General features: G+C 41.8%; 1 protein-coding gene across 1 annotated transcript; it reads left to right on the top strand.

Annotated features, from left to right (window-relative positions):
- Positions 1-23,856, top strand: LOC132208622 (ral guanine nucleotide dissociation stimulator-like 1). The gene is made up of 8 exons (XM_059644084.1): positions 1-56; positions 1,099-1,185; positions 1,842-1,919; positions 7,089-7,282; positions 7,913-8,040; positions 10,179-10,394; positions 15,836-15,922; positions 23,535-23,856. Exons 3-8 carry the CDS (start codon positions 1,912-1,914, stop codon positions 23,688-23,690), a joined length of 789 nt encoding a protein of 262 aa, XP_059500067.1. The 5' UTR covers positions 1-56; positions 1,099-1,185; positions 1,842-1,911; the 3' UTR covers positions 23,691-23,856.
- Positions 23,857-23,994: the final 138 nt, after the last annotated feature.

Here is a 23,994-nt window from a genome sequence, read left to right as displayed (position 1 = left end):
AATTTTGATTTGGAGGAGGTCCAACTTCAAAAGGAGCAAGAAGGCGTTTGCAGCAAGTAAGGTTGAACACAAGTTCAGGCAAAACTGCAATGAAACAATAGTCTGTCTTACAGAAGGAGGTTGTTTAGTGACAGTGTCAGAATGTTCCCACAAGCGGGAAAGTGTGGCAAATGGTACAAATGATGAGGATTATTGATGACCCCAGTGTGTACTGAGTTAATTATAAGTAGTTCAGAAGGGAAGTGTTGAACTAAATGATGCTGGCAGCTAATGTTAAAAGGGAATCCGAATGTCGTCCTCCATTGTGAGCAGTGAAAGTGGGGCTAATGGTCATAAATCACTGTTTAATCTTCACAGAGGTAAGGGCCTGGCTGCGATACTATTCAGAAGAAGTTGATGTCCAATTCACGATGAAAAGTAAATAGTTGAGGCAAGGATGAGCTGAGGTTGGACAGCATTTTAGAAATGTGAAAATAAAACAACTGCAGATGCTGGAAAACTGAAACGAAAATGGAAATTGCTGGAAAAGCTAAGCAGGTCTGGCAGCATCTGTGGCGAGAAAGCAGAGTTAATATTTTTGAGTAATTTGAGCCACTGAGCTTTTACAGCAATTTCTGCTTTGATTAGAACGGCTGGTTGTCCCTGGTGTTGGTAACTCAGAAGGAAGTGAATTGTAGACAACTGAGGATACTGAGAAAGAAAAAAATAGCTTGAGGCTGCAGTGGCACTTTGCACAACAACCTAATGCTGTTTGAATACAGGGGGTGGTATCAGAGGACTGGAGGATTACAACATGTACTATGTTTATGTTCAAAAGTGTGTGGATAAATCCAGCAACTAGATTCATCTTATTGGCGGGACAGCATCACAGGAACTGTAATCCCAGTCTCAAGCAAGAATACTTGGGGAGCATATGGGCTAACATTTTATGCTGACTCAGAAATCTTCACCATCTGGTGTGTAACCTGTTTAATAAAACCATCTGATGGAGGCTTGTCATTCTGAATCTTCAATTTTCATGGGTATTTTAATGGATTTAACTGAAGATGAAAGGGTTTGCTTGAGGTGTTTTAAATTGTTCTTGATGTTCAATTGCAGCTGTGAAAGTGTTGAGTCCAAACACTGTCCGAATTCTGATGAAATTCAGAATTTAAGTTCACCGGAGAAGGGAGCGACAGTCAAGAAGTGAGTTTGATCCAAAATGTGACCATATTATGCTTCATTTGCAATACAGTAGTGTGTAAAGGGAATGGCTGGAGAGCTGGTGGCCATAGGTTGGATAATCAGAAATCTCTTCATGAAGGCAGAGATGTTTCCATGCTGTATGACTCTGTAACACATACCACAGAAACAAAAACACGGATATCATTCCAGATCATGGCACATTGATGAAGAAACAGCTTCTGAGTTCTTTGCATATTCTCTCCCTAATTCTGAGGAACAAGCAATACAAAGCATAAGCAGCAGTTGCATGTGAAGGTGTTGAGTTTATCTCAGACTAAAATTTCTGGACTAATAGCAAATGTAAGCTATTGAAGAAGTGGCTTCACTCCTTGCACCTGCTCCTTTCCCCTGTTACCACCAGCCGCCACCACTGCTGGCGAGCTGCTTTGGCCCTCAAGGGCATTTCTGGTAAACTTCCTGAGGAAATTTAAAGAAGGTATTCACTATTTTATGCAGTTTTACATTTAGAGTGTGACCTTGTTTCATAAAGTTAGCTGATCACGGCTTAGGATGCTGAATTTTGAGACTTCATTTCTTATTTTACGGCTGGCAAGCAATTGTAGACCCAAACACCATTTTAATTTGCTTTTTCTTTTGTGGTTTATGATCAATTGCAGAAGCATAGACTTCAACAGATCAAGCTTTCTAGAAGAATATAATTTCAGTCCTGCAGAAAAGGAAACACTAATGAAAATGTAAGTTTGATTTGACATGTAGTGAAATTGTATTTTCAATGTGAAATTTAAGAATGTGAGAAGAATTGCTGGAGAGCCAGAAAGACCTGTAAAATAATGTAGAGCCTTTGTCATGAATATATAAGGCACCCAAAACAGGATGGCAAACAGCACTCCAACCCATAACAATCACATTCAAGAAGCTAAATAATAACTGAAAGAATCACGGACACTGCAATTCAGGGACAAAAACAAAGTTGTTGGAAAAGCTCAGCATTTCTGGCACCATCTGTGAAGGTAAGAATGGAGTTAATGTTTCAGGTCCGGGTGACCCTTCCAGTTCTGAGGGAGGGTCGCTGGACCCAAAATGTTAACTCTGTTTTTGCATTAAAGAAGCTGCTTGCCTTGCATGTCCAATGATTGCATTATTCCTAGAGATTGGCTTGTTAATATTTTTCAGTGTAAATCATCCAAAATTCTTTGTCTTTTGGAATTGTTTGTCCTACATGATCACGCTTTTGGGGTTGTTTATCTCAGATTGTCATTAGTCTAGTTTGTGATAATGATGCATTATTGCAGGAATGGTTTTCCTCTTCACACCACTTTATTAGAAGTTATCCTGCAAACTTCCTGTGAATAGTTGAAACCAAATGATACCGCTATCTAGAGCAGTCATATACTTGGCAAGTGGTTTGTTTGCGGTGTCCTGACTTTGGTAGCCCTCCCACTCCGTGCTGCTGTTGTACATTTTGCACATAATCGATCTTGAATTAATACTTCCTGAATCTATGAAATCCAAATGATCTTGTGAAATGATTTTTCATGTTTGAAGTTTGTAAACTAAGTGCTTTCAAAGATATTTGACTGTAGAAAGCATCGCACAAATGCATCTCTAGCTGGAATTCTAGTTATTTTTGAGCTGTACCAGATTGCTGAGGTTGTTTTACTGCTCTGAATAAGATTAGATTACCTACAGTGTTTAAACAGGCCCTTCGGCCCAACAGGTCCACACTGTCCCTTGAAGCATCCCACTCAGACCCATTCCCCGAACACGAAGGGCAATTTAGCACACGGCTGATCCGCCCAGCCTGCACATCTTTGGACTGTGGGAGGAAACTGGATCACTTGGAGGAAACTCACTCAGACATGGGGAGAATGTGCAAACTCCTCACAGACAGTCACCCAAGGCTGGAATCAAACCCGGGACCCTGGAGCTGTGAGGTGGCAGTGCTAACCACTGAGCCACCATGCTGCCCTGCATGACACTTTGGCAGCATGGGATTAAAGATGGGATTATTCTGGTTTGTCTGGCCGTTCGATTAAATTCTGTGCTTTTTGATTAAGACGAAAGAACATTTATCCACTAGATTTGAGTGCTGGACTGGACTTGGGGACATTAAAGTTTGAGATTCTTACCTTTATATATACAGTGATTTATTTTCTTTTGTACATGGTTTGCTTACTCATTTATTTTGTTTTCTTGAGTTGATATTGTTTTGTCGTTTTTATAATCAAGAAAGCCAATGCCTGAAGGGCCGAGCACAGATAAATTACTTGTGAGCAAATACAAATGCAAATTTTTGCAGTATTGCATTGAGAAAAATGGTCAATTTGAGGGAGTGAGGATTTTCAGGGAATATTTTTACTTCAGATGAAATAGCAAGCGTTCACAACTGGGCTGCACTGAAGTTTGAAATAAAGCTCAAACAATTTATGAAAAATGCAGCAAAGGAAAAATCCCTCTTGTTAATCAAACAATTAGGACACAGTTGGTCTGGCAGCATCAGAGGAGCAGGAAAGCTGATGTTTCGGGTCTGGGCCCTCCTCCAGAAATTTTCTGAAGAACGGTCCAGACCTGAAATGCCAGCTTTCCTGAGCCCCTAGTCTGCTAGCCTGCTGTGTTCATCCAGCTCCACACTTTGTTATCTCAGACTCCAGCATCAGCAGTACCTACTAACTCAGAACACAGTTGGGATGCCTTTTGCATTGCTATTCACTCTAACCCACCCAGTTGTCTTTTTGGGTAAATGAAACAAAGTTTTAGAAATCTAAGCCACAGGGATTGGTGGTTATCTGGAAATTCTTCTCCAACACCTAGCTACTCATGTCTGGACGGACACAGCTAATTGTGGATACCAAATTGGTCCGGATTAATTTCACAATATTCCTGTACGAATGTCTCAAGAGACATATAGGGATGAAGTGTATGAAGGAACCTAAATTATCCTGATCCCCGATTGAGGACAGTGTAATCCTCATGAAAGTAATGTGCTGGTTTGGCATGTTATTTGGTATGTTAATCTCCTTTTGAATTCAAGTTTTTTGGGTTGAGTAAAGTAGAAAATTATCATTTTTGTTTTTTACAGAATAGTAGCTTACAACCTGTCAGTCTGACATTGAAGAAAACACAGATATTGAGGGGTTGAGTAAAAGCATGGTCAAAACATGGGTTTAAAGGAACATCTTGAGTGAGGGCAGAAGAGGCAGGAATATATCCAGTCAAGTTGTCATCGATGAAACAATTAATCTCAGATGCGCAAGTGGCCAGAATTGAAAAGAAAGTGCACCCATATATCATTATTTCAATTCTGGAATACTCTAATACGTTAAGAATACACTTCTCTCCAGTGCCATTGCAATCTAAGATTATGTTGTGCTTGCTTTAGGAAATGATCCTTTTAGATGGTGGAAGGATGATAATGAGTAATTAAATGAAATGATGTTGTACACTGCAGCTGATTAGAGGTTTCAGATTACTCGGTAGGGATGTAGTAACTTGTTAATGAATCTATTGGAAACAGAGACTTTAATTCTAGTGGGACGACAGAAAAGTGTTTTGGGTCAAATTTTGGACTCTGCACAGTACTAATTAAGTTCTACCATATTGTCAGCAGGGTAGAGGCTCTTTAGCTCAGCAACTTATTTCCCAGCCACGAAGACTTTCAGTAGGATATGGAATTTTTTGGTTTTGTGATCATTTGAATTGATTTTTCTTTATATATATTTTTGGAGGGTTACTGTTCGAGTGTTTGTAATGTGATGTAAGCATTTCTGAAAGATTCAGGACCAAATGAGCCCAGGCAACTTCCTTAGGTCACGTTTCCAGTGTGTTTCAGTTAGTCACTGTTTCCGAGAGGTAACATAACAAATAACATTTCCACAGCCTTGTCCCTCCATCTCTGCAATTTCCATGTGTCCACTTCAGACGTTTCTCTTTCTTCCTGTTTCACTTTCTTCCAGTTTCACTTTCTTCCCTATCCCGGATTATGTTTGTCCTGTTGTTACCAGCCATGGCTTCAGCTGTTTAGACTCTAAAATCTGAAATACACAGTATGCTTTTCTCCATTTTTTAGAAAGCAAATTAAAAACTTCACCTTTTATCAAGCTTTTCATAATTCTTCTGACCTCACTGAAAAACAATCTCTTGACATTTCCAAAAATGAGTCACTTCATTTCATAATTTGCCATGTTCACTAGTTAATATCATTCAGCACCTTACCAGTGTGGGCCAGCTGTGTTTTTGAATCATTGCAAAAGAGTACGACCTATGCCAACTGATCTGAAAGCAGATGAAGTCAAAATAGTCCCTCCAGTGTAAACTATTTCTAAGTCGTATATCTTTCTCAAACAACAAGAGGCTATTGCTGCATATGGCACTATGGCTGCCTAGCACTTCCTACACCAACCACTGTTTAACAGGAATGGAGCTGGTAAAGTCTGAATCAAGCCCCAATGTCTGTGTGTAATGTTTCACATCATATAATTTCTGTGCTGTAATGATCTATTATGAACGGACTCAAATAAGTGATCATCTGTTTCAGTGTAGGGCTGCAGATAAGGAAATTCCAAATTAAAAACTAGAACAGCACTTTCAGTGTAAAATATTCCATGTAAATTGGGGATGCTAATCAAACAAATGTTTACTTTTTGGAGTCTTTGGAACGTCAAAGGTTTCTTCTGCCTATTGCATCATAGACCATAGCTGCAACTCAGTCCATCTCCCAATTCACAACAAGACTCATTATTCTGATGTTTGCTGGCCCACGTTGTCTCTCGGTTGACCAATGCCTGAACTTTAGATTTTTTTTCGAAAAAACTTTCAATTCTTGTGTTCACATCCTTCCATGTTCTTATTTTGCTTTTGTCTGGAATTATTTTAGGTCCCAAACTTTGCCTGGAACTTTTCTGTTCTGCCAAGTCCAGTGTGCTGTGTACTTCTTGATTTTTTTCTTCATCAGCCCACCACCGTTAGTGCTACTTCCTGCAGATGTATAGTTTCTTCCTCTAGACATCACCATCTCTCGCCTTTAAGAAACTCATGAAGAGTCACTATGACCAAATGTTTGGACACCTGTTTGAATATCTCCTCCTTTGTCAGTTTTTGTATGGTTAATCTGCTGTGAAGTGCCCTGGGGAGTTTTTCTGTGCAAAGGGTTCGATTTCAGTGATGTGATGACTTCTCTGTGCAGCTGATGTCTTGTTGCAAACAAGTAACCATTGATTTACCTGTGAAATAATGCTACGTGGCCTCTCAGTATTAGCCAGGCAGGCAGTTAAAATAAGTGAATTGAAAGCTGACTATGTTGGAGTATTTCATTATTCATCCTCAGCTGGACCCAATTTATCCATGTTACTGAGGTATCCAACTGCTGGCAATGCAACTCCCAGAACAAAGACAAACAAATCATCATTATCCTTGTGTTTTTCTTTGTTCATCTGATTTGTCCCATTTGACTTTTATAAAGAAGATTTTTTGTTAAAGCTCACTTTCTCTTTACGAGCAAACTCTAAACACCAAGAAGTCCTGCTGGTGTAATAAGTAACCTCAGACACATGTGAAATCACTTTATACGTGAGCCTTAAGCTTACCTGTGCAATCTACAAAGAAGAAAACTTGGAAACATGGCCAACTTGCGGTTTCCATCCATGGCCAGTGTAATTCTAACTTGGACAGTCATTTCTTCATCATTGGGTCAAAGTGCCACACAGCCCCCCTCTGATGGCACAGCAGGATCACCATTGCCATGTGCACTGCAGCAGTTCAAGATGGCAGCTCATCTCCTGTGCGAACAAGATGACCCCACATTCCAACTTTAATCTGTTGCATTTACATTTGTAGAATTAGAAGCTTTTTTCCCCACACGTTTTGCTTCCCCGATGAACTGTTATTATCTCTGACTTTATTTCCAGTGCTATACCTGAAATTCTTGAAATCTGGCTGGAGGAGTCTGCCGAAGACTTTCGTCAAGTTCCAACTTACTCTTGTCTCCGGAAGGTACTTTCCTACTTGAACCAGACAGTGCCAGGGTCAGATGCTGAAGAACGGGCCCAGAAACTCCTGAGTCGTTTTTTGGCGGAGGAAGCAGCGGAGAAAGAGATGTTCAGTAAGATTTATAATTATGTTGCAAAAATGTGGCTTTAATTCAGGGTGCCTCCCTACAAGTTTGTGTGTGGCTTGCCCCTCTGTCTCAGGATTTAGTTCATTTTGGTTTCCTTTGACAAGCTTCAAAATTACTTCCAAATTTTTGGCTAAACGAAGTTAATTAAAATTATTGCTGAGTGATTACCCCTGTACCAATTGCATGATGTACAAGACCAAATTCTGCATAGAATTGATACTCTAATATAGTCCGATAAGACCCAGCAGCATGTAATCCGACTTTCTGGACAATTTCCTTTTGAACTGTTGCCGTCAATGACATTTTATTTTATAATCTGATGTAATAATTTTGCAAGTTATTGTGAAACAATAGATTGTGATTCAGAAGATTTCCTAAAGCCAGAAATTGGGATGGGAATCTGTCATTAGATACAATTTCTTTTGCAATTGAGATGCTCCCAACAAGAGGATTTCAGTGCAATATCATATTAATTTCACCAAGTCTAGATTTAGAAGTATGAATATTAGATAACTATTGTAAACCAATGCATGATTTCTAGTCACAAGTTTGTGAGATATTTTAGAGCAGGGTGAACTTTGGGCACAAAATAAATGTCTATCTTCACTTGCACAGAAGGCTACCGTAGAAGAGTCAGATTCTGTGTGGGAGAAGAACACGACCAAACCATCGAACAAGTTGACGAAAAGCTCCTGTCCTACCCATCACGCTTCATTGCAGAGCAGCTGACTTTTATGGATGCTGTGAGTAAACAGGAATCTGGGGCCCAGTCATTCTAAATAAGATATTTCAGTCAGCAGTAGGCATCTGAATCTCTCTGTATTGTTTTCTGCTATTACTGTTCCACCAGTCATTATAACTGAATTCCCTTAAAAATGCAGCCTTCCAAGATGTTAGAATGTGTTGTTTGATGTGTAACTTCAGTATCTCGCTTGAAATACCTGCCAACTAAAACTTCAGCACTTGTCATTTGTTTTGAATGAACGCCATGTGAAATAAGTGACCCGAGAGAGCACTGAAAATCCTTTGTAACTTAGTGTTGAACCTTGACAAAATGAATAGTATTTCAGGGTAAAAGTTTAATTGTTTCATCATAACAGTCACTGTTTCTTCAAGAGTCCACTGATTTTGTTTGAAGTATCCAGTATGGCAATTTTGTTGTTTTCCCAGAATCTTCTGGAGTGGGATCAGCCACGGGGTATTCCAGTCTAGTCTCCAAGGTGGCTTGATGTCTACCTCTACAAAATGAGACTCGTGGTTGCTGAATCAAAATTTGAGTTATGTCAAAGTCTGGTCATAGGCTTAGGCTTGAAGTGGAAGTTCAGCGGTCTGTATGACAGCATTGGGTGTGACTCTAGAATGTAAGTAGTCCTCTCGATCTCAAAAATCCCAAGCATATGTTAGTGTTCAGAACAGGGGTGCAGCGATCTCATCTGGAAGTGACCACTTTGTCAAAAGTAGGTTTTGGTTATGGGATAAGAGATAATGGGAACTGCAGATGCAGAAGAACCCGAGGCAACAAAGTGCAGAGCTGGGTGAGCACAGTTGCTCCTAAGATGCTGCTTGGCCTGCTGTGTTCCTCCAGCTCCACACTTTGTTATCTCAGTTTGTTAAGGGGCAGCTGCTTTTCTGCACAGAGTTCCAAAGGTAACAGTCTGTTTTCACTGCAGTCTCTGTTGCATATGTGTATGTATATACCGACTGGCACTTAGAGTCTAATCATGTGACATAATGATGACAACAGCCATTTTTGGTGGGAAGCAACCTAGCTGGGTGTCTGTTGAGGAATGTAGCTGCTTTTCTTTTGTTGAACCATCGAGATCTGCAGTGAGGGCTGTGAGTCTTTTTCAAATCAGTGGTTTGACCTGGTGAATATCAAAGCAGTTTTTTTGATCCTCATCGCTAGTTTTTTTTCTTTACCATGCAGGGCCAGGGGGCTGAAATGTTAAACAGCAGGAGTTTTATTATGTAGTTTGCTGTCGAGGCAGCAGGGTTAGCCTAAGCTATTCCTTGCCGGAAATGATCGCTGACATCATTGTGACGTGATCAGACTGTTAAAAGTGAGAGCCCACCATGCTTGCATAAACATGCAACAGTTTCCCACTCGATGGTTTCTGAGCATTCCTTTCTACTCCAACCTGTCACAACCAACTCTGGCTTTGAAAGTGATGAGACTGACAAATTTCTCCATTCTGAATGAGTTTACGGGGATCTGAAGGAGCTATTTGCCGGTTGTGTTAACTTTCACTGTCGGAGCATAATTGTTGATGGGAGTTGCTCATCTTGAAGAGGGACACAGAAGGACATTATGCAATCTGAATGGCCAGTTGACAAGCTTGGATGTTTGGCAAGATTTGTGTTCAGCATGAAACCAATAGTGGGGAAGTGTTGATATTCAGGTCTGTTGAACCAACAGAGGGCCGGGCTGCCATTGTGTTCTGTCAACCTGCCTTGGTGCGAGAAGGAGACATGATGCAGGGCCGCTATACTGATGCCCAGCCTGTCTAGCCTGTGGGCCACCAGGGCTGAGCATCTGTAGCAGTGACTATTGCCAGCAGAGCCGTGCATTGAAGGTGTGCGTGGAGCCAACAGTCGGAGTTGGGTGGAGATAACCGGTGATTTTAAATCTAACATACAAATAGGAAGCAGATGACTGAAAATTTGAGGGTTTTGATTTGTCTGAATAGCCAATGTGCCCTTGTGCATCAATGTGAGTATTATGTAGCCAGTCATTGACAATATAGCATGCAGTTTTAATGTACAATTGCAAACTAGCAGGACGAATGTACCCATGGACGGACAAATCTTGTTTGTCGTTCATTGCTTAAAACATGGCACGACTGACACCTTTAACCTTTGTTTCCTTTTTATTTTTGATCAGGATCTTTTTCGGAAACTTGTGCCCAGCCAATGTTTAGGGTCCATCTGGTCTCAACGAGGGAAGGAAGAAAAACACCATCTGGTATCAACCGTCCAGGCCACCATTACACAGTTCAATAATGTTACAAAATGTGTCACCAGCACCATATTAAGACCTCAACAGCTGAAACCACGGCAGACGGCTAAAATCATTGAGAAATGGATTGATGTTGCCCAGGTACACTATTCTTTATTGGTTTTTAGCCTTTGTGACATGTTAAAGTCCACAGTGCATGGAACAACCATGGTGGAAGAGAGCAAGCCATTAATACTATGTGTTGATATGTCCAAGGTTTGAAAGCCTCTTGAATTGGCGAGCAGACTACTTTTCTGAATAAGAGTTGAATACTTCATGGAAAATCCTAGCATTCATAATTTCTGTAGTGCTGGCTGCTAATAGTTCTTGCCTCAGTTTACAGTTGCATTGAAATATTAATGTATTTTTTTCTAATCAAATATATTTAAGTGGATAAAAAAGGCAGTGATTTCAGATTTTTACTGGCCCTTCAAAAATGAAGTTACGATTGGGCATTACATAGTGTTATTTGCCTCCCTTCCAAGCGGTAATCAGTCTATGAAACAGTGTACATTTTATTCCCAATGTTCTGCATTCTGTGTGCCTACATGACGGCCCTTCAGTAACTTGCCTGGTTGTCTGTTTCCTATGTGTTTGCCAAAGGAATTTGTCTCAGCATGTTAGTCAGCAATCGGGAAAAGAGTGAGGAAGGGCTGTCAGATCTGATACCTGGTTTGTACTTGTCGCCAACATGTGGCATGCCCACTCGTACATTTGGAAAGGATCAGGATAGGAACCGAGTAATTAACTCATTAAGTAAAGGAAGTAATTGATTCTTACTGATTTTATAATCTAAAATTGCACTGGATTTTGCAACAAAACTGTACTTGCAATGTATTTTCCCTTATACACGTGACAACAAAATATTCATTCATTAGTAAGGTTTGGAATGAAAGTTCACAATAATTCTGTTGCCAGCTAATTTGGAGAAGTCTGGTTTGGGTCTTGGCAACACTGCCTGCATCAGTTTTGACTCATTAAGAGTCTTGAGGCATTATTGGGACCTTGATGGGGATTTGAAAGTCTGTCTCCAGTTTCACAATATGGAGAAGTTCAACCGAATGTAGGCTGAAATCCAGTAGTAGACATAGATGAAAGAGTTCCTGACATATACACAGGCGCTATCAAAGGCTATTCTGAAGAGGAATCGCCACCTTACAGTGATCACTTGGCTGACTTTTCTAGTTCTGATTTTGAGTTTTTACAATAGTTGACAAGGAGTGGCTTCCATGTTGAAGTGCCCTCCATTACTTCCATTTTACTGCAGCAGCTTTATTTCCCTGAAGCCGGAAGACTCTGGGCTTGAGAACCTACCTGCTGGCCTTAATCAGATAAGGCACTTATGATTATGCCAATTGACGCACCTCTAAAGAAATCCCAAATGGTGTGATCACCCTGCCCCTCCCTGGCCTTCCTCCCCAAGCAGAAGTGGCTTTGAGACCTGATAACAAACACTCACAGGTTTCCTCCTCATCTCCACCACACCCCAAAGTACACATTTGGGAGGTTTGATTTGATCCAGTTTTCTCCCTACCTACAACAGGTTGGGGGGGTGGTGGAAACAGATGAAGGACATTCAGCTGCTAATCTATGTAAGATTAGTTAACTCAGTATCAATAACGTAGTGAATCATAAAAGTAGACCCAATTTCCTGATTTGTCTGTTTTCCGTCGAATGAGTATCTCACGTGACTGGTCCTGCCCTCCTATTCTGTCAGATAATACAACCTATCATTCATTTATGAGCTAAATGTGATGGATATAACAAAGATGATTACCCCGCCTCCACCCCTCTACCTTCGCCACTTCTACCACTCAGATGTCTATGTCTCAATCCTACTCATTTTAAGCATCTCCTTTGGTGTCAGTAATCATATCTAACCAGTCACAGGCTGGCAGCAAGGCAACTGAAGAGGTTGTCTCAGAGGGATACAAAACGAATATCAAGGTTTGAGTTGCCAAGTATCATGGAATTGTTTCCATCAAAAAGTTTGTTTGTTAATGCTGTTATTCTATCAGCTAACATTTTTCTGATAGAACCTTTTTAAAAAGTCTGAGGTGTTGGGTAATGGGGAGTCACTGCTTTTTCCACAGAACTCACGGCTTTTTTTCTCTGACAGGAATGTCGGATCTTGCAGAATTTCTCGTCAGCGCATGCAATTACTACAGCATTGCAATCAAATAGTGTGTTCAATTTGAAGAAGACTTGGGCAGCCGTGTCAAAGTAAGTCATTGTTCAGAAAGAGCCTTGTAATATTTATTTAATAAATATGAGGTAGGAAATTGCAGGTTTGACCTCCAGGTTTACTTGCCCAAGTGAGCTTCACACGCTCGGTGCATTAACAGGATTACCAGAGGCACTACAGTGCAATCCTAACAATTGGCTAATTGGCAGAATCTTTCATTCTTTCACGAAGGAGCAAAGAGTTAATTTGTTTAAGTGGAAAAAGAAAACTGTTTGGCAACTCGAAATATTTAACTATCGTGTTCCAAAACTGATCTGCTGTTGGATGGAACGTAACACAGTTTCCTGTGGATATGCTGTGATGGGGTGATATAAGCCAGAGGTTTGTGTGGGATACTAAAATACAAAGACAACAATTATTTTAATCTCCCAAGAAAGCACTCTATAACACTTTGAAGTGCACACCTGTAGTTTATGTTCGTGTGCCTCAGACCATTTGATCATGGTTGTTTTTTGTAGGCAGCTTGGGAATGAAATCTCTCTTGCTGCAATGAGATTCACCAAAACGACTGCACACAAGAGCTTTTGCGGCACAATGGCAGTATCCCCATCCCTGGGTTTCAACAATCAGGGTTCAAGTTCTACCTGCCCCAGAGATTGCCAAAACATTTCTGAACAATTTGGTTAAAATAACTATACTTATTGTAAAATTGCTTCACTGCCGTTCACTGTCTGTATTACTTGCTTATTTGTCAGATTCTATGTCGGCTGTTTGTTATCTTGACTCTATTCTGTCAAGAGTAATTTGTCTCATTCTCTTGACTAGGAGCAGTAAGATAACATTTGAAGACCTTTCAAACAATGAAGAAGATAACTTTATAGCAAGTAGAGAGCTGCTAATGGTGGTAAGGTGTTGCACTTGACCCAGTGTGACTATATTCAGGGCATGATCAATAGTTTCTAGTAAAATATCTGCAATGAACTCAGTTGGTGACTGAATGCGTACAGATGCTGTCAATCAACAATGCAACAGGAATATGTGTATTGCAGTCCAGGTGGTCTGGCTTGGCTCAAGTCTTCCAAGATTGTTTTGCCATGATTCTTGTAATTGCTGATGATATTGCAGTTGACATTTTAATCAACATCAAATTTGGTTATACTGCAGTGATGCAGCCTTCATAGATTATCTTTCCAGGGTTCATTATCTTGGAAATTTGAACTGAAGCAATGTCTAAAGTGCAATATGTGCCAATTTCTTTTTCTTTTGCTTTGTACACTTCAAGGGCCTTGTAATTAATAAAGGCCAAGGCAAATCGTTAAGAGATTTAACTGGTTCTCATAAGTGTTTTTACTCAATTACCATGTCTTCCTTTTATTGTTCTCTGCAGTAAGAACTATTTGCTGCGTAGGAATGGAGAGATATTCATATCTCTTTGTTTGTTCAGTATTTCAGACATCAACTGTCTCGTTTCAACTAGCTTGGACGAAAACTGACAAGTTTCTAGCCATTCCTCCTCACTCCTTTTATCATGCTCTTTGTCCACTCATTTTGCTCCTGAATTTGACAAAATAACAAAATAATTGGTCAGATATAAATATTTTGGTGCCACTTTACCAAACTAGTTGTCCAGCTCAGAAAATAGTCAAAGTTTTCTTTTTCTCTAAATCATTCTTAGATGGAATTGAAGCATTTTTAAGCTGGTGTTTGAAGAGGGAGAAATGCAGTAATCATGCTAGCATGTTGTCAGTTTGACAGACACTCCATGTTTCAAACTGCTCAATGTTCCAGTTGCAGTGAACTATCTTTTTACATTGCTTTCCAGATGTTTGCCCCAGAATTTCTACTGCCCTGCTGTCACACTTTGTTTATTGTGTGTTGTGATTGGTGCACTGTGCAGAATTTCAACATATTTTTCTGATCTAGATTGAATCTAAAAGTCGGTTTGCTTTTATAATCAAAAATGTGTGCTCTGCATGATGATTGTTTTTGTGGTGCAAAATTCTGTAAGTATATAGGGGAAAATGTGAGTTCATGATTGGACAGTTGTATAACTTCCATAAAGCTTTCTCCCAGATTATGCAGTGAATGACAGTGCATGGTTTGCTAATCTTTCAGCATCTTACACAAATGTGCTTTGGCAGTGGTGCAGGGTACCGCAATAGTTCTTGTTGTGTGTACATTAATGTTCAAGCTCCAAGTATGAACAGCAGGTTCACAGATGACACAAGAATTGGAGCGGTAGTAAGTAGCAAAATGCCTTAGTTTCTCGGCACACATTGTTCCAGCTGTGGCTTAACTAATGTTATTTACAGTTCCATCATTACCCCTTTGCTCTTATATTCAGGCAAGTATCCAATATTTTATCAATTTATCCACAGGTCCTCCTGCCTTCAAGAATATGTTTATGCACACACCAAGGTCCTTCTGATCCTCTGTCATACAGACCCAAAACATCAACTTTCCTGCTCCTCTGATGCTGCCTGGCCTGCTGTGTTCATCCAGCTCCACACCTTATTATCTCATTGAACATATATTCTCCTGACTTATTAGGCTCCCAAAATGCTTCACCTCACACTTTTCTGGATTGAATTCTATTTGCCTCTGTTCAGGCCTTCTAACCAGCCCATATGTGTAACCCGAGAGACTAAGGCTTTTTGCTGTTTACAACCGTCCAATTCTTGTGTCATCTGTGAACCGGCTGTTCATACTTGGAGCTTTCGTGTCTTCAACATTAATGTACGCACAGTAAGAACTATTACTGTACCCTCTGGTATGCTGCTGGATGAAAGCATCAAGTTGCCGAAAAGCCCCTCAAAAATCGCATTTGCTTCCTGCCACAAACCCAATATTGGTTCCAATTTGCCAATTCCGATAGATCTCCTAGGCTCTTAGGTTCTGAACCAACCCACCGTCTGAGACCATTAAATTATTTCTTTGGGTAAGAGAGGTGTCCTATGAAAAGACATTGAGAAGAATTATATTCTTGATTTTAGAAAAAAATTACATTTAAACTTGTTGAGACAAAGTTTTGGAGATCTGGTGAGGTAAATTGTTTTTATATTCAAGCGAAATTGCACATTACGTAGAAAATTTCCAATCTCCAAATGATGAAGTTACTCAAATATTGAGTTTGGTTTACAGTTCACAGATCAGGGATCAAATGTTGAACTTGTCTGGCCTTTATAACTCCAACTTTGCATTCCACCGTGTGACAGTCCAAAATTTTGACTTCTAAGTTTTGATTCTAAATAGATTTAGTTGCATGATCAAGGGAATAAATAAGACATGGAGTCGTATGTTTGGGAAATATGACACTGAATTCACAATGGATTAAACAAATTCACCTCTCTTTTTCTAGGATATAGTTCAGGGAATTGTGCCGTACCTGGGAACTTTCTTAACAGAGTTTTCAGTGCTGGATTCAGCTTTCCCTAATTACCATTCAGTAAGTCTCTTTTACAAGATTTGGATTCCTTATTTGCAGATGACCACTATTGTTACAGTTTCATTGCAAACTACTTGTAGATGAGAATCAAAGCAACAAAAAAAAACGATTGAGTTTGATTAATCACCCTGATCAGATTAATTTGATGCTTTGCGCTGTGAATCAAACAATTTGTAAACAAAGGAACATTCAATTCATTTTGCAGTTAATTGAATATGGGTTTAGTTTTACAAAAAGTTGGATAAGTTGCAAATCATTTTTATTCTGTACAGCTAAATTTGGTACCTGGATGTGACTGCCTATTGAGCAGTTAAGCAGCTGAGAATGCCACCAGCTTGGCACTGACCTACTTGACTGGAGCAAAGGGCTCTCTGTAATGTCCAAAGTTGGACCTGGTGGTATGATAGGTAGAACATAGAACATAGAACATAGAACAGTACAGCACAGAACAGGCCCTTCAGCCCACAATGTTGTGCCGACCATTGATCCTCATGTATGCACCCTCAAATTTCTGTGACCATATACATGTCCAGCAGTCTCTTAAATGACCCCAATGACCTTGCTTCCACAACAGCTGCTGGCAACGCATTCCATGCTCCCACAACTCTCTGCGTAAAGAACCTGCCTCTGACATCCCCTCTATACTTTCCTCCAAACAGCTTAAAACTATGACCCCTCGTGCTAGCCATTTCTGCCCTGGGAAATAGTCTCTGGCTATCAACTCTATCTATGCCTCTCATTATCTTGTATACCTCAATTAGGTCCCCTCTCCTCCTCCTTTTCTCCAATGAAAAGAGACCGAGCTCAGTCAACCTCTCTTCATAAGATAAGCCCTCCAGTCCAGGCAGCATCCTGGTAAACCTCCTCTGAACCCTCTCCAAAGCATCCACATCTTTCCTATAATAGGGCGCCCAGAACTGGATGCAGTATTCCAAGTGCGGTCTAACCAAAGTTTTATAGAGCTGCAACAAGATGTCACGACTCTTAAACTCAATCCCCCTGTTAATGAAAGCCAAAACACCATATGCTTTCTTAACAACCCTGTCCACTTGGGTGGCCATTTTAAGGGATCTATGTATCTGCACACCAAGATCCCTCTGTTCCTCCACGCTGCCAAGAATCCTATCCTTAATCCTGTACTCAGCTTTCAAATTCGACCTTCCAAAATGCATCACCTCGCATTTATCCAGGTTGAACTCCATCTGCCACCTCTCAGCCCATCTCTGCATCCTGTCAATGTCCCGCTGCAGCCTACAACAGCCCTCTACACTGTCAACGACACCTCCGACCTTTGTGTCGTCTGCAAACTTGCTGACCCATCCTTCAATCCCCTCGTCCAAGTCATTAATAAAAATTACAAACAGTAGAGGCCCAAGGACAGAGCCCTGTGGAACTCCACTCACCACTGACTTCCAGGCAGAATATTTTCCTTCTACTACCACTCGCTGTCTTCTGTTGGCCAGCCAATTCTGTATCCAAGCCGCTAAGTTCCCCTGTATCCCATTCCTCCTGACCTTCTGAATGAGCCTACCATGGGGAACCTTATCAAATGCCTTACTGAAGTCCATATACACCACATCCACAGCTCGACCCTCATCAACTTTTCTAGTCACATCCTCAAAAAACTCAATAAGGTTTGTAAGGCATGACCTACCCCTCACAAAGCCGTGTTGACTGTATTTGATCAAGCCATGCTCTTCCCGATGGTCATAAATCTTATCCCTCAGAATCCTTTCTAACACCTTGCAGACGACAGACGTGAGACTTACCGGTCTATAATTGCCGGGGATTTCCCTATTTCCTTTCTTGAAGAGAGGAATTACATTTGCCTCTCTCCAGTCCTCAGGTACGACTCCAGTGGAGAGCGAGGATGCAAAGATCTTCGCAAGTGGCGAAGCAATTGCATTTCTCGCTTCCCAAAGCAGCCGAGGACAAATCTGATCCGGGCCTGGCGACTTGTCAATCTTAATGTTTGACAAAATTTTCAGCACATCAGCTTCGTCTATCTCTATCCATTCCAGCATGCACACCTGCTCTTCAAAGGTTTCATTCACTACAAAGTTCGTTTCTTTCGTAAAGACAGAAGCAAAAAACTCATTTAGGGCTTCCCCTACCTCCTCAGGCTCCACACACAAGTTCCCTATGCTATCCCTGATCGGCCCTACTCTTTCTTTGACCATTCTCTTATTCCTCACGTAAGTGTAAAATGCCTTTGTGTTTTCCCGGATTCCTTCTGCCAAGCCTTTCTCGTGCCCCCTCCTGGCTCTCCTCAGACCATTTTTGAGCTCCTTCCTTGCCTGCATGTAATCCTCTCTAGCTGAACTTGACCCTAGCTTCCTCCACCTTATGTAAGCTACCTTCTTCCTTTTCACTAGAAGCTCCACCGCTCTCGTCATCCAAGGTTCCCTAATCTTACCCCTTCTTGCCTGTCTCAGAGGGACATATTTACTCATCACTCCCAACAACTGTTCCTTAAACCGTCTCCACATGTCGATAGTTCCCTTACCATGGAACAACTGCTCCCAGTCCATGCTTCCTAACTCATGTCTAATCGCATCATAGTTTCCTCTTCCCCAATTAAATATCCTCCCATTCTGCCTAATCCTCTCCTTCTCCATAGCTATGTAGAATGTGAGGCAGTTATGGTCACTATCACCAAAATGCTCTCCCACCACAAGATCTGATACCTGCCCCGGCTCGTTTCCGAGCACCAAGTCTAGAATGGCCTCTCCCCTCGTCGGCCTGTCAACGTACTGCGTTAGGAAACCCTCCTGAACACACCTTACAAAAACAGCTCCATTCAAATCTTCTGCTCTAAGGAGGTTCCAATCAATATTAGGAAAGTTAAAGTCACCCATTACAACAACCCTACTGCGTGCACACTTTTCCAAAATCTGTCGACCTATGCTTTCTTCAATCTCCCTGCTGCTATTGGGGGGCCTGTAGTAAACCCCTAACGAGGTGACTACTCCCTTGCTGTTCCTAATTTCCACCCACACTGACTCAGTAGGCAGATCTTCCTCGACAAAGGAAGCTTCTGTAGCTGTGATACCCTCTCTGATTAGTAGTGCTACACCCCCTCCTCTTTTTCCCCCCTCCCTATTCTTTTTAAATGTTCTAAACCCTGGAACATCCAGCAACCATTCCTGCCCATGAGAAACCCATGTCTCTGTTATGGCCACAACATCATAGCACCAGGTACTGATCCATGCTCTAAGTTCATCACTTTTATTCCTGATACTCCTTGCATTAAAGCAAACACACTTTAACCGATCCCTTGGTTCCTTCCCAGGAAAATCCTTCCCACTAGCTGGTCTACCTCTTGCTACTGCCTCACCTGCATCAACGCTCACCTCTGGTATACAGCTCAGGTTCCCACCCCCCTGCCATACTAGTTTAAACCCTCTCGAACTCCTCGAGCAAACCTTCCACCCAGGACATTGGTCCCCTTCCAGTTCAGATGCAACCCGTCCTTCTTGTACAGGTCCCACCTTCCCCAGAAGGCATCCCAATTATCAACATATCTGAAGCCCTCCCTCCTACACCAGCTGCGTAGCCACGTGTTCAGCTGCGCCCGCTCCCTGTTCCTCACCTCACTATCTCGTGGCACCGGTAGTAAACCAGAGAACACTACTCTGTTCGTCCTGCTCTGCAGCTTCCATCCTAACTCCCTGAAATCACTTTTTATATCCTCAAACCTATTTCTGGCTATATCATTTGTGCCAATATGTAACACGATTTCTGGCTGTTCGCCCTCCCCTTTTAGAACTTTATACAACCGATCAGAGACGTCCCGGACCCTGGCACCAGGGAGGCAACATACCTTCCGGGAATCCCGATCTTGCCCACAAAATCTCCTGTCGATTCCCCTAACTATCGAGTCCCCTACCACGAGTACTTTTCTATTCTGCCCCCTTCCCTTCTTTGCCACAGTGTCAGGCTCAGTGCCAGAGAACTGACTACTATGGCTTTCCTCTGGTAGGTCATCCCCCCCAGCAGTATCCAAAACGGTATACTTATTGCTGAGGGGAATGCCCACAGGGGATCTCTGCACTGTCTGTCTGTCCCCTTTCCTCCCCCTAACTGTAACCCATCTATCCTCGACCTGAGCCTTAGGAGTGACCAACTCCCGATAACTCCTCTCAATTACCCCCTCTGCCTCCTGAATGATCCGTAGTTCATCCAGCTCCAGCTCCATTTCCCTAACACGGTTTTCAAGGAGCTGTAGCTGGGTGCACTTCCCGCAGATGTAGCCAGTGGAGACGTGTGCCACATCTCCCAACTGCCACATTCTGCAGGAGGAGCAAGCAACTGTCCTAGCATCCATACCCCACTTATCTGAACGCCAACTCAATACTAAAGTAGAAAGCTTACGTCAAATAACAATAACAAATTAATAACAAACTTATATTCAATAGAGAAAGTTTAGAATGAACCTTACCTTATTAACTAGGTTAGAGGAGGAGGGCGGGTGGGAGACACTACAGTTGTAGAGTCTCGGGTTTAGCCGCCTTGCTGATATATATGGTCACTGCTTTCCTTCCCGGCTGCCCCTCTGGTCCTCGTCACTTCCTCTGCTGCTCCCGCTCCTTCTCTGAAAGAGGAAAAAAAAACACCGCTGCCCGCTATCGGTAAGTAATTTTAAAAATAAACTGCTTTACCTTAGCTGCAGTCTTCCGGGTCCGTCTTGCCTCCGCTGCTGCTCGGACTCAAAATGGCCGTTGGCGTCGAAGGGTGAGTATTTATACTTACTGCTTTCCTTCCCGGCTGCCCCTCTGGTCCTCGTCACTTCCTCTGCTGCTCCCGCTCCTTCTCTGAAAGAGGAAAAAAAAACACCGCTGCCCGCTACCGGTAAGTAATTTTAAAAATAAACTGCTTTACCTTAGCTGCAGTCTTCCGGGTCCGTCTTGCCTCCGCTGCTGCTCGCACTCAAAATGGCCGTTGGCGTCGAAGGGTGAGTATTTATACTTACTGCTTTCCTTCCCGGCTGCCCCTCTGGTCCTCGTCACTTCCTCTGCTGCTCCCGCTCCTTCTCTGAAAGAGGAAAAAAAAACACCGCTGCCCGCTATCGGTAAGTAATTTTAAAAATAAACTGCTTTACCTTAGCTGCAGTCTTCCGGGTCCGTCTTGCCTCCGCTGCTGCTCGCACTCAAAATGGCCGTTGGCATCGAAGGGTGAGTATTTATACTTACTGCTTTCCTTCCCGGCTGCCCCTCTGGTCCTCGTCACTTCCTCTGCTGCTCCCGCTCCTTCTCTGAAAGAGGAAAAAAAAACACCGCTGCCCGCTACCGGTAAGTAATTTTAAAAATAAACTGCTTTACCTTAGCTGCAGTCTTCCGGGTCCGTCTTGCCTCCGCTGCTGCTCGCACTCAAAATGGCCGTTGGCGTCGAAGGGTGAGTATTTATACTTACTGCTTTCCTTCCCGGCTGCCCCTCTGGTCCTCGTCACTTCCTCTGCTGCTCCCGCTCCTTCTCTGAAAGAGGAAAAAAAAACACCGCTGCCCGCTATCGGTAAGTAATTTTAAAAATAAACTGCTTTACCTTAGCTGCAGTCTTCCGGGTCCGTCTTGCCTCCGCTGCTGCTCGCACTCAAAATGATCATTTGTGATTGACCTTTGACGATATCCTAAAATGGAACCAAGTTTACAGAGCTTGTATTTCACTTCTGATGTTTTAAATTTCATGATCATGTAGTACCATTTGATCTTTGTCCATATTGAATTAATTTTCTTTGTCCTTGTCTATCTCTTACAGAATGGCTGGATCAACTTTGACAAGAGACAAAAAGTTAGTACTGAAAATTGCATTGTGCAAAATGTTTGGAATTGTCTGAAAGGGGAAAAGCATGCTTTTCACTCTTTTGCTGTTTTATTTGCTTGATTGGGGGTGTAGGGGGAGTCCCCAACTGCATCCTAAATGTATATGGTCACTAATAAATCCAATAAAGAATTAAGGAGATGCTTTGTTGCTCAGAGCAGCCAGATTGCAGAAGCTGCTGCTACCAGGACTCGTTGAGAGGATGAGCACAGATGTATTTGAGAGAAAGTTAGATGTCAGAAAGGACAAAAAGAGGCATATTAAGAGTTGAAGCAAGGTGGGAGAGGTGTAAAGATCAGCATGGAGCAGTTCAGCCAAATGGCTTGCTTTTGCGCTGCTAATGTGCTGCAATTTACCTTTGAGCAGTCACAGCCACGTACAGGATATGCCAGGTGTTATGTGAGTGAAGATGTTGTTCAATTAATCTCAGTGTCATGGAAGCTATTTCATTATTGAAGACACTGGATAAACAATCTCTCCATATTAGTATTTTCCTTTAGATGAGAGACATCATTTCGTCATGGGATGTCAAAAAATTGAGGGATTGCAGCTGTTGGGGTTCTCACTGACTGGGCAGTATTTTTTACTCCATATTTCTGAATTTAGTAATACCAAATTCTCAAACATCCCTGTTGCCATGGTTACTGTTGAAGGTGTCATCAAATCCCCACAGTGTGGAAACAGGCCATGCGGCCCAACAAGTTCACATGGCCACTCTGAAGCGCGTCCCACCCAGACCCATTCCCCACGTCTAACCCACAGAACGTAAATATCCCTGGGAACGACAGGCAATTTAGCATGGGCAACCCACCTAACCTGCACATCTTTGGACCTTGGGAAGAAACCAGAGCACCCAGAGGAAACCCACACAGATTGTATTTTCGTCTTGTACTGCAACATTCAGCAGGCAACCTGGGAATATTAATTCGAGAGGAATTTGACCTTATGGCAAACAGAGCTGTAACTTGAGATCCCTATGAATAGAATAGGTTCCGATCAGAAGCAGCTGATGCTGAATTTGCCAAACTGGGCCATGTGATGTAAAATCAGCTGGGTGGCAAAATAGGCATCCAACGCTGTGTGACTCCAATTCACCAGCTTGGAATGTAATCTGTCAAATGGCCCGCCATTTGTAGTGGCTGATGTGGATGTAGTGAAGTGTTTCTTTTCACTGACCTGTTGAAAACTGGCTGGCACTTTACAACTTGGCAGTAACATGTTGTCAGAGTTTGACTTAGAGAGGCCTGGCCCTTTTTACATGTCAAATTGTGACAAGATTCAACCAAGAAGCCACTGTGGTTGAAAGAAAATAGTCCAGTAACTTCGAGCTGCTCATGGTCCATTCAATTTCGTGGTGGTGCAACTTTGAAAAATTAACTCAACATTTTCACCGTCTGTCTTGGTACCAGTTACTATAGATCAGCCACTTATTTTGTACTTGGCAGACTTCCTTTTGCGTCGATGAATGATCTTTCATTACATTTCTTGTCTTCACCCGAAATCAGCGTATTGTTCTTAAGTGAATCATTTAAAAAAAAAATCCATCTTTGAAGCACTGTTTTGGGAATTAGTGTCCTGAAACCTTCCTGGATAATCTGTACAGAAATTTATCCTTGAAAAGTCACATTTGTGTCATTTATTTCCAAAGCAGAAATATTTTTGTGACATGATGTACTGTGCACTTTGAATAAAGTTATTGATGCTGTTCAAAATACCACGGACTCGGATTTAGCAGGAGCAATTATAGCAGTTTAAACTTGCTTTAACAGCTCATTATTTATTTGTGTTCTTTCAGGAATATGAAATAATTTTGGGTATCAAATCCCTGCAGTTTGCTTGCTCATCATACACCCTTCGTTCAAACGAGAATTTTCTAGACTTGTTCTTTATGCAACAATACTTAAGTGAGGATAGCGAGTACGTAACTGGTATTGTAGGAGTGTGCAGGTAAAACAGTTAAGGGTTGTGTGTGAAATCTTCTCTAGTTATAATTGCTGTTTAATGCTAGTGAGCTGCCAGTTTACTTACTGTCTTCCTTTTCCTTGGTTTCAAAGTTTTGACAATGAATTCTGACCTATGAGGATAAAGCCAGTTGCTCAATGAATCAATTCTGTCGTGTTGCATCAAATTTTTTTCAATTCCATGTGTTCTGCAAAAAGACTAAGACGGTTATCGTCTTGGTAAAAAAAAATACCCAAAGGAACTGCAGATGCTGGAAATCAGAAACACAAAGAGAAATTGCTGAAAAAAATTAA

Source organism: Stegostoma tigrinum, unplaced genomic scaffold (genome assembly GCF_030684315.1).
Source record: "Stegostoma tigrinum isolate sSteTig4 unplaced genomic scaffold, sSteTig4.hap1 scaffold_49, whole genome shotgun sequence".
NCBI classification, from domain to species: Eukaryota; Metazoa; Chordata; class Chondrichthyes; order Orectolobiformes; family Stegostomatidae; genus Stegostoma; species Stegostoma tigrinum.
This window is presented reverse-complemented; position numbering and strand designations above follow the sequence as displayed.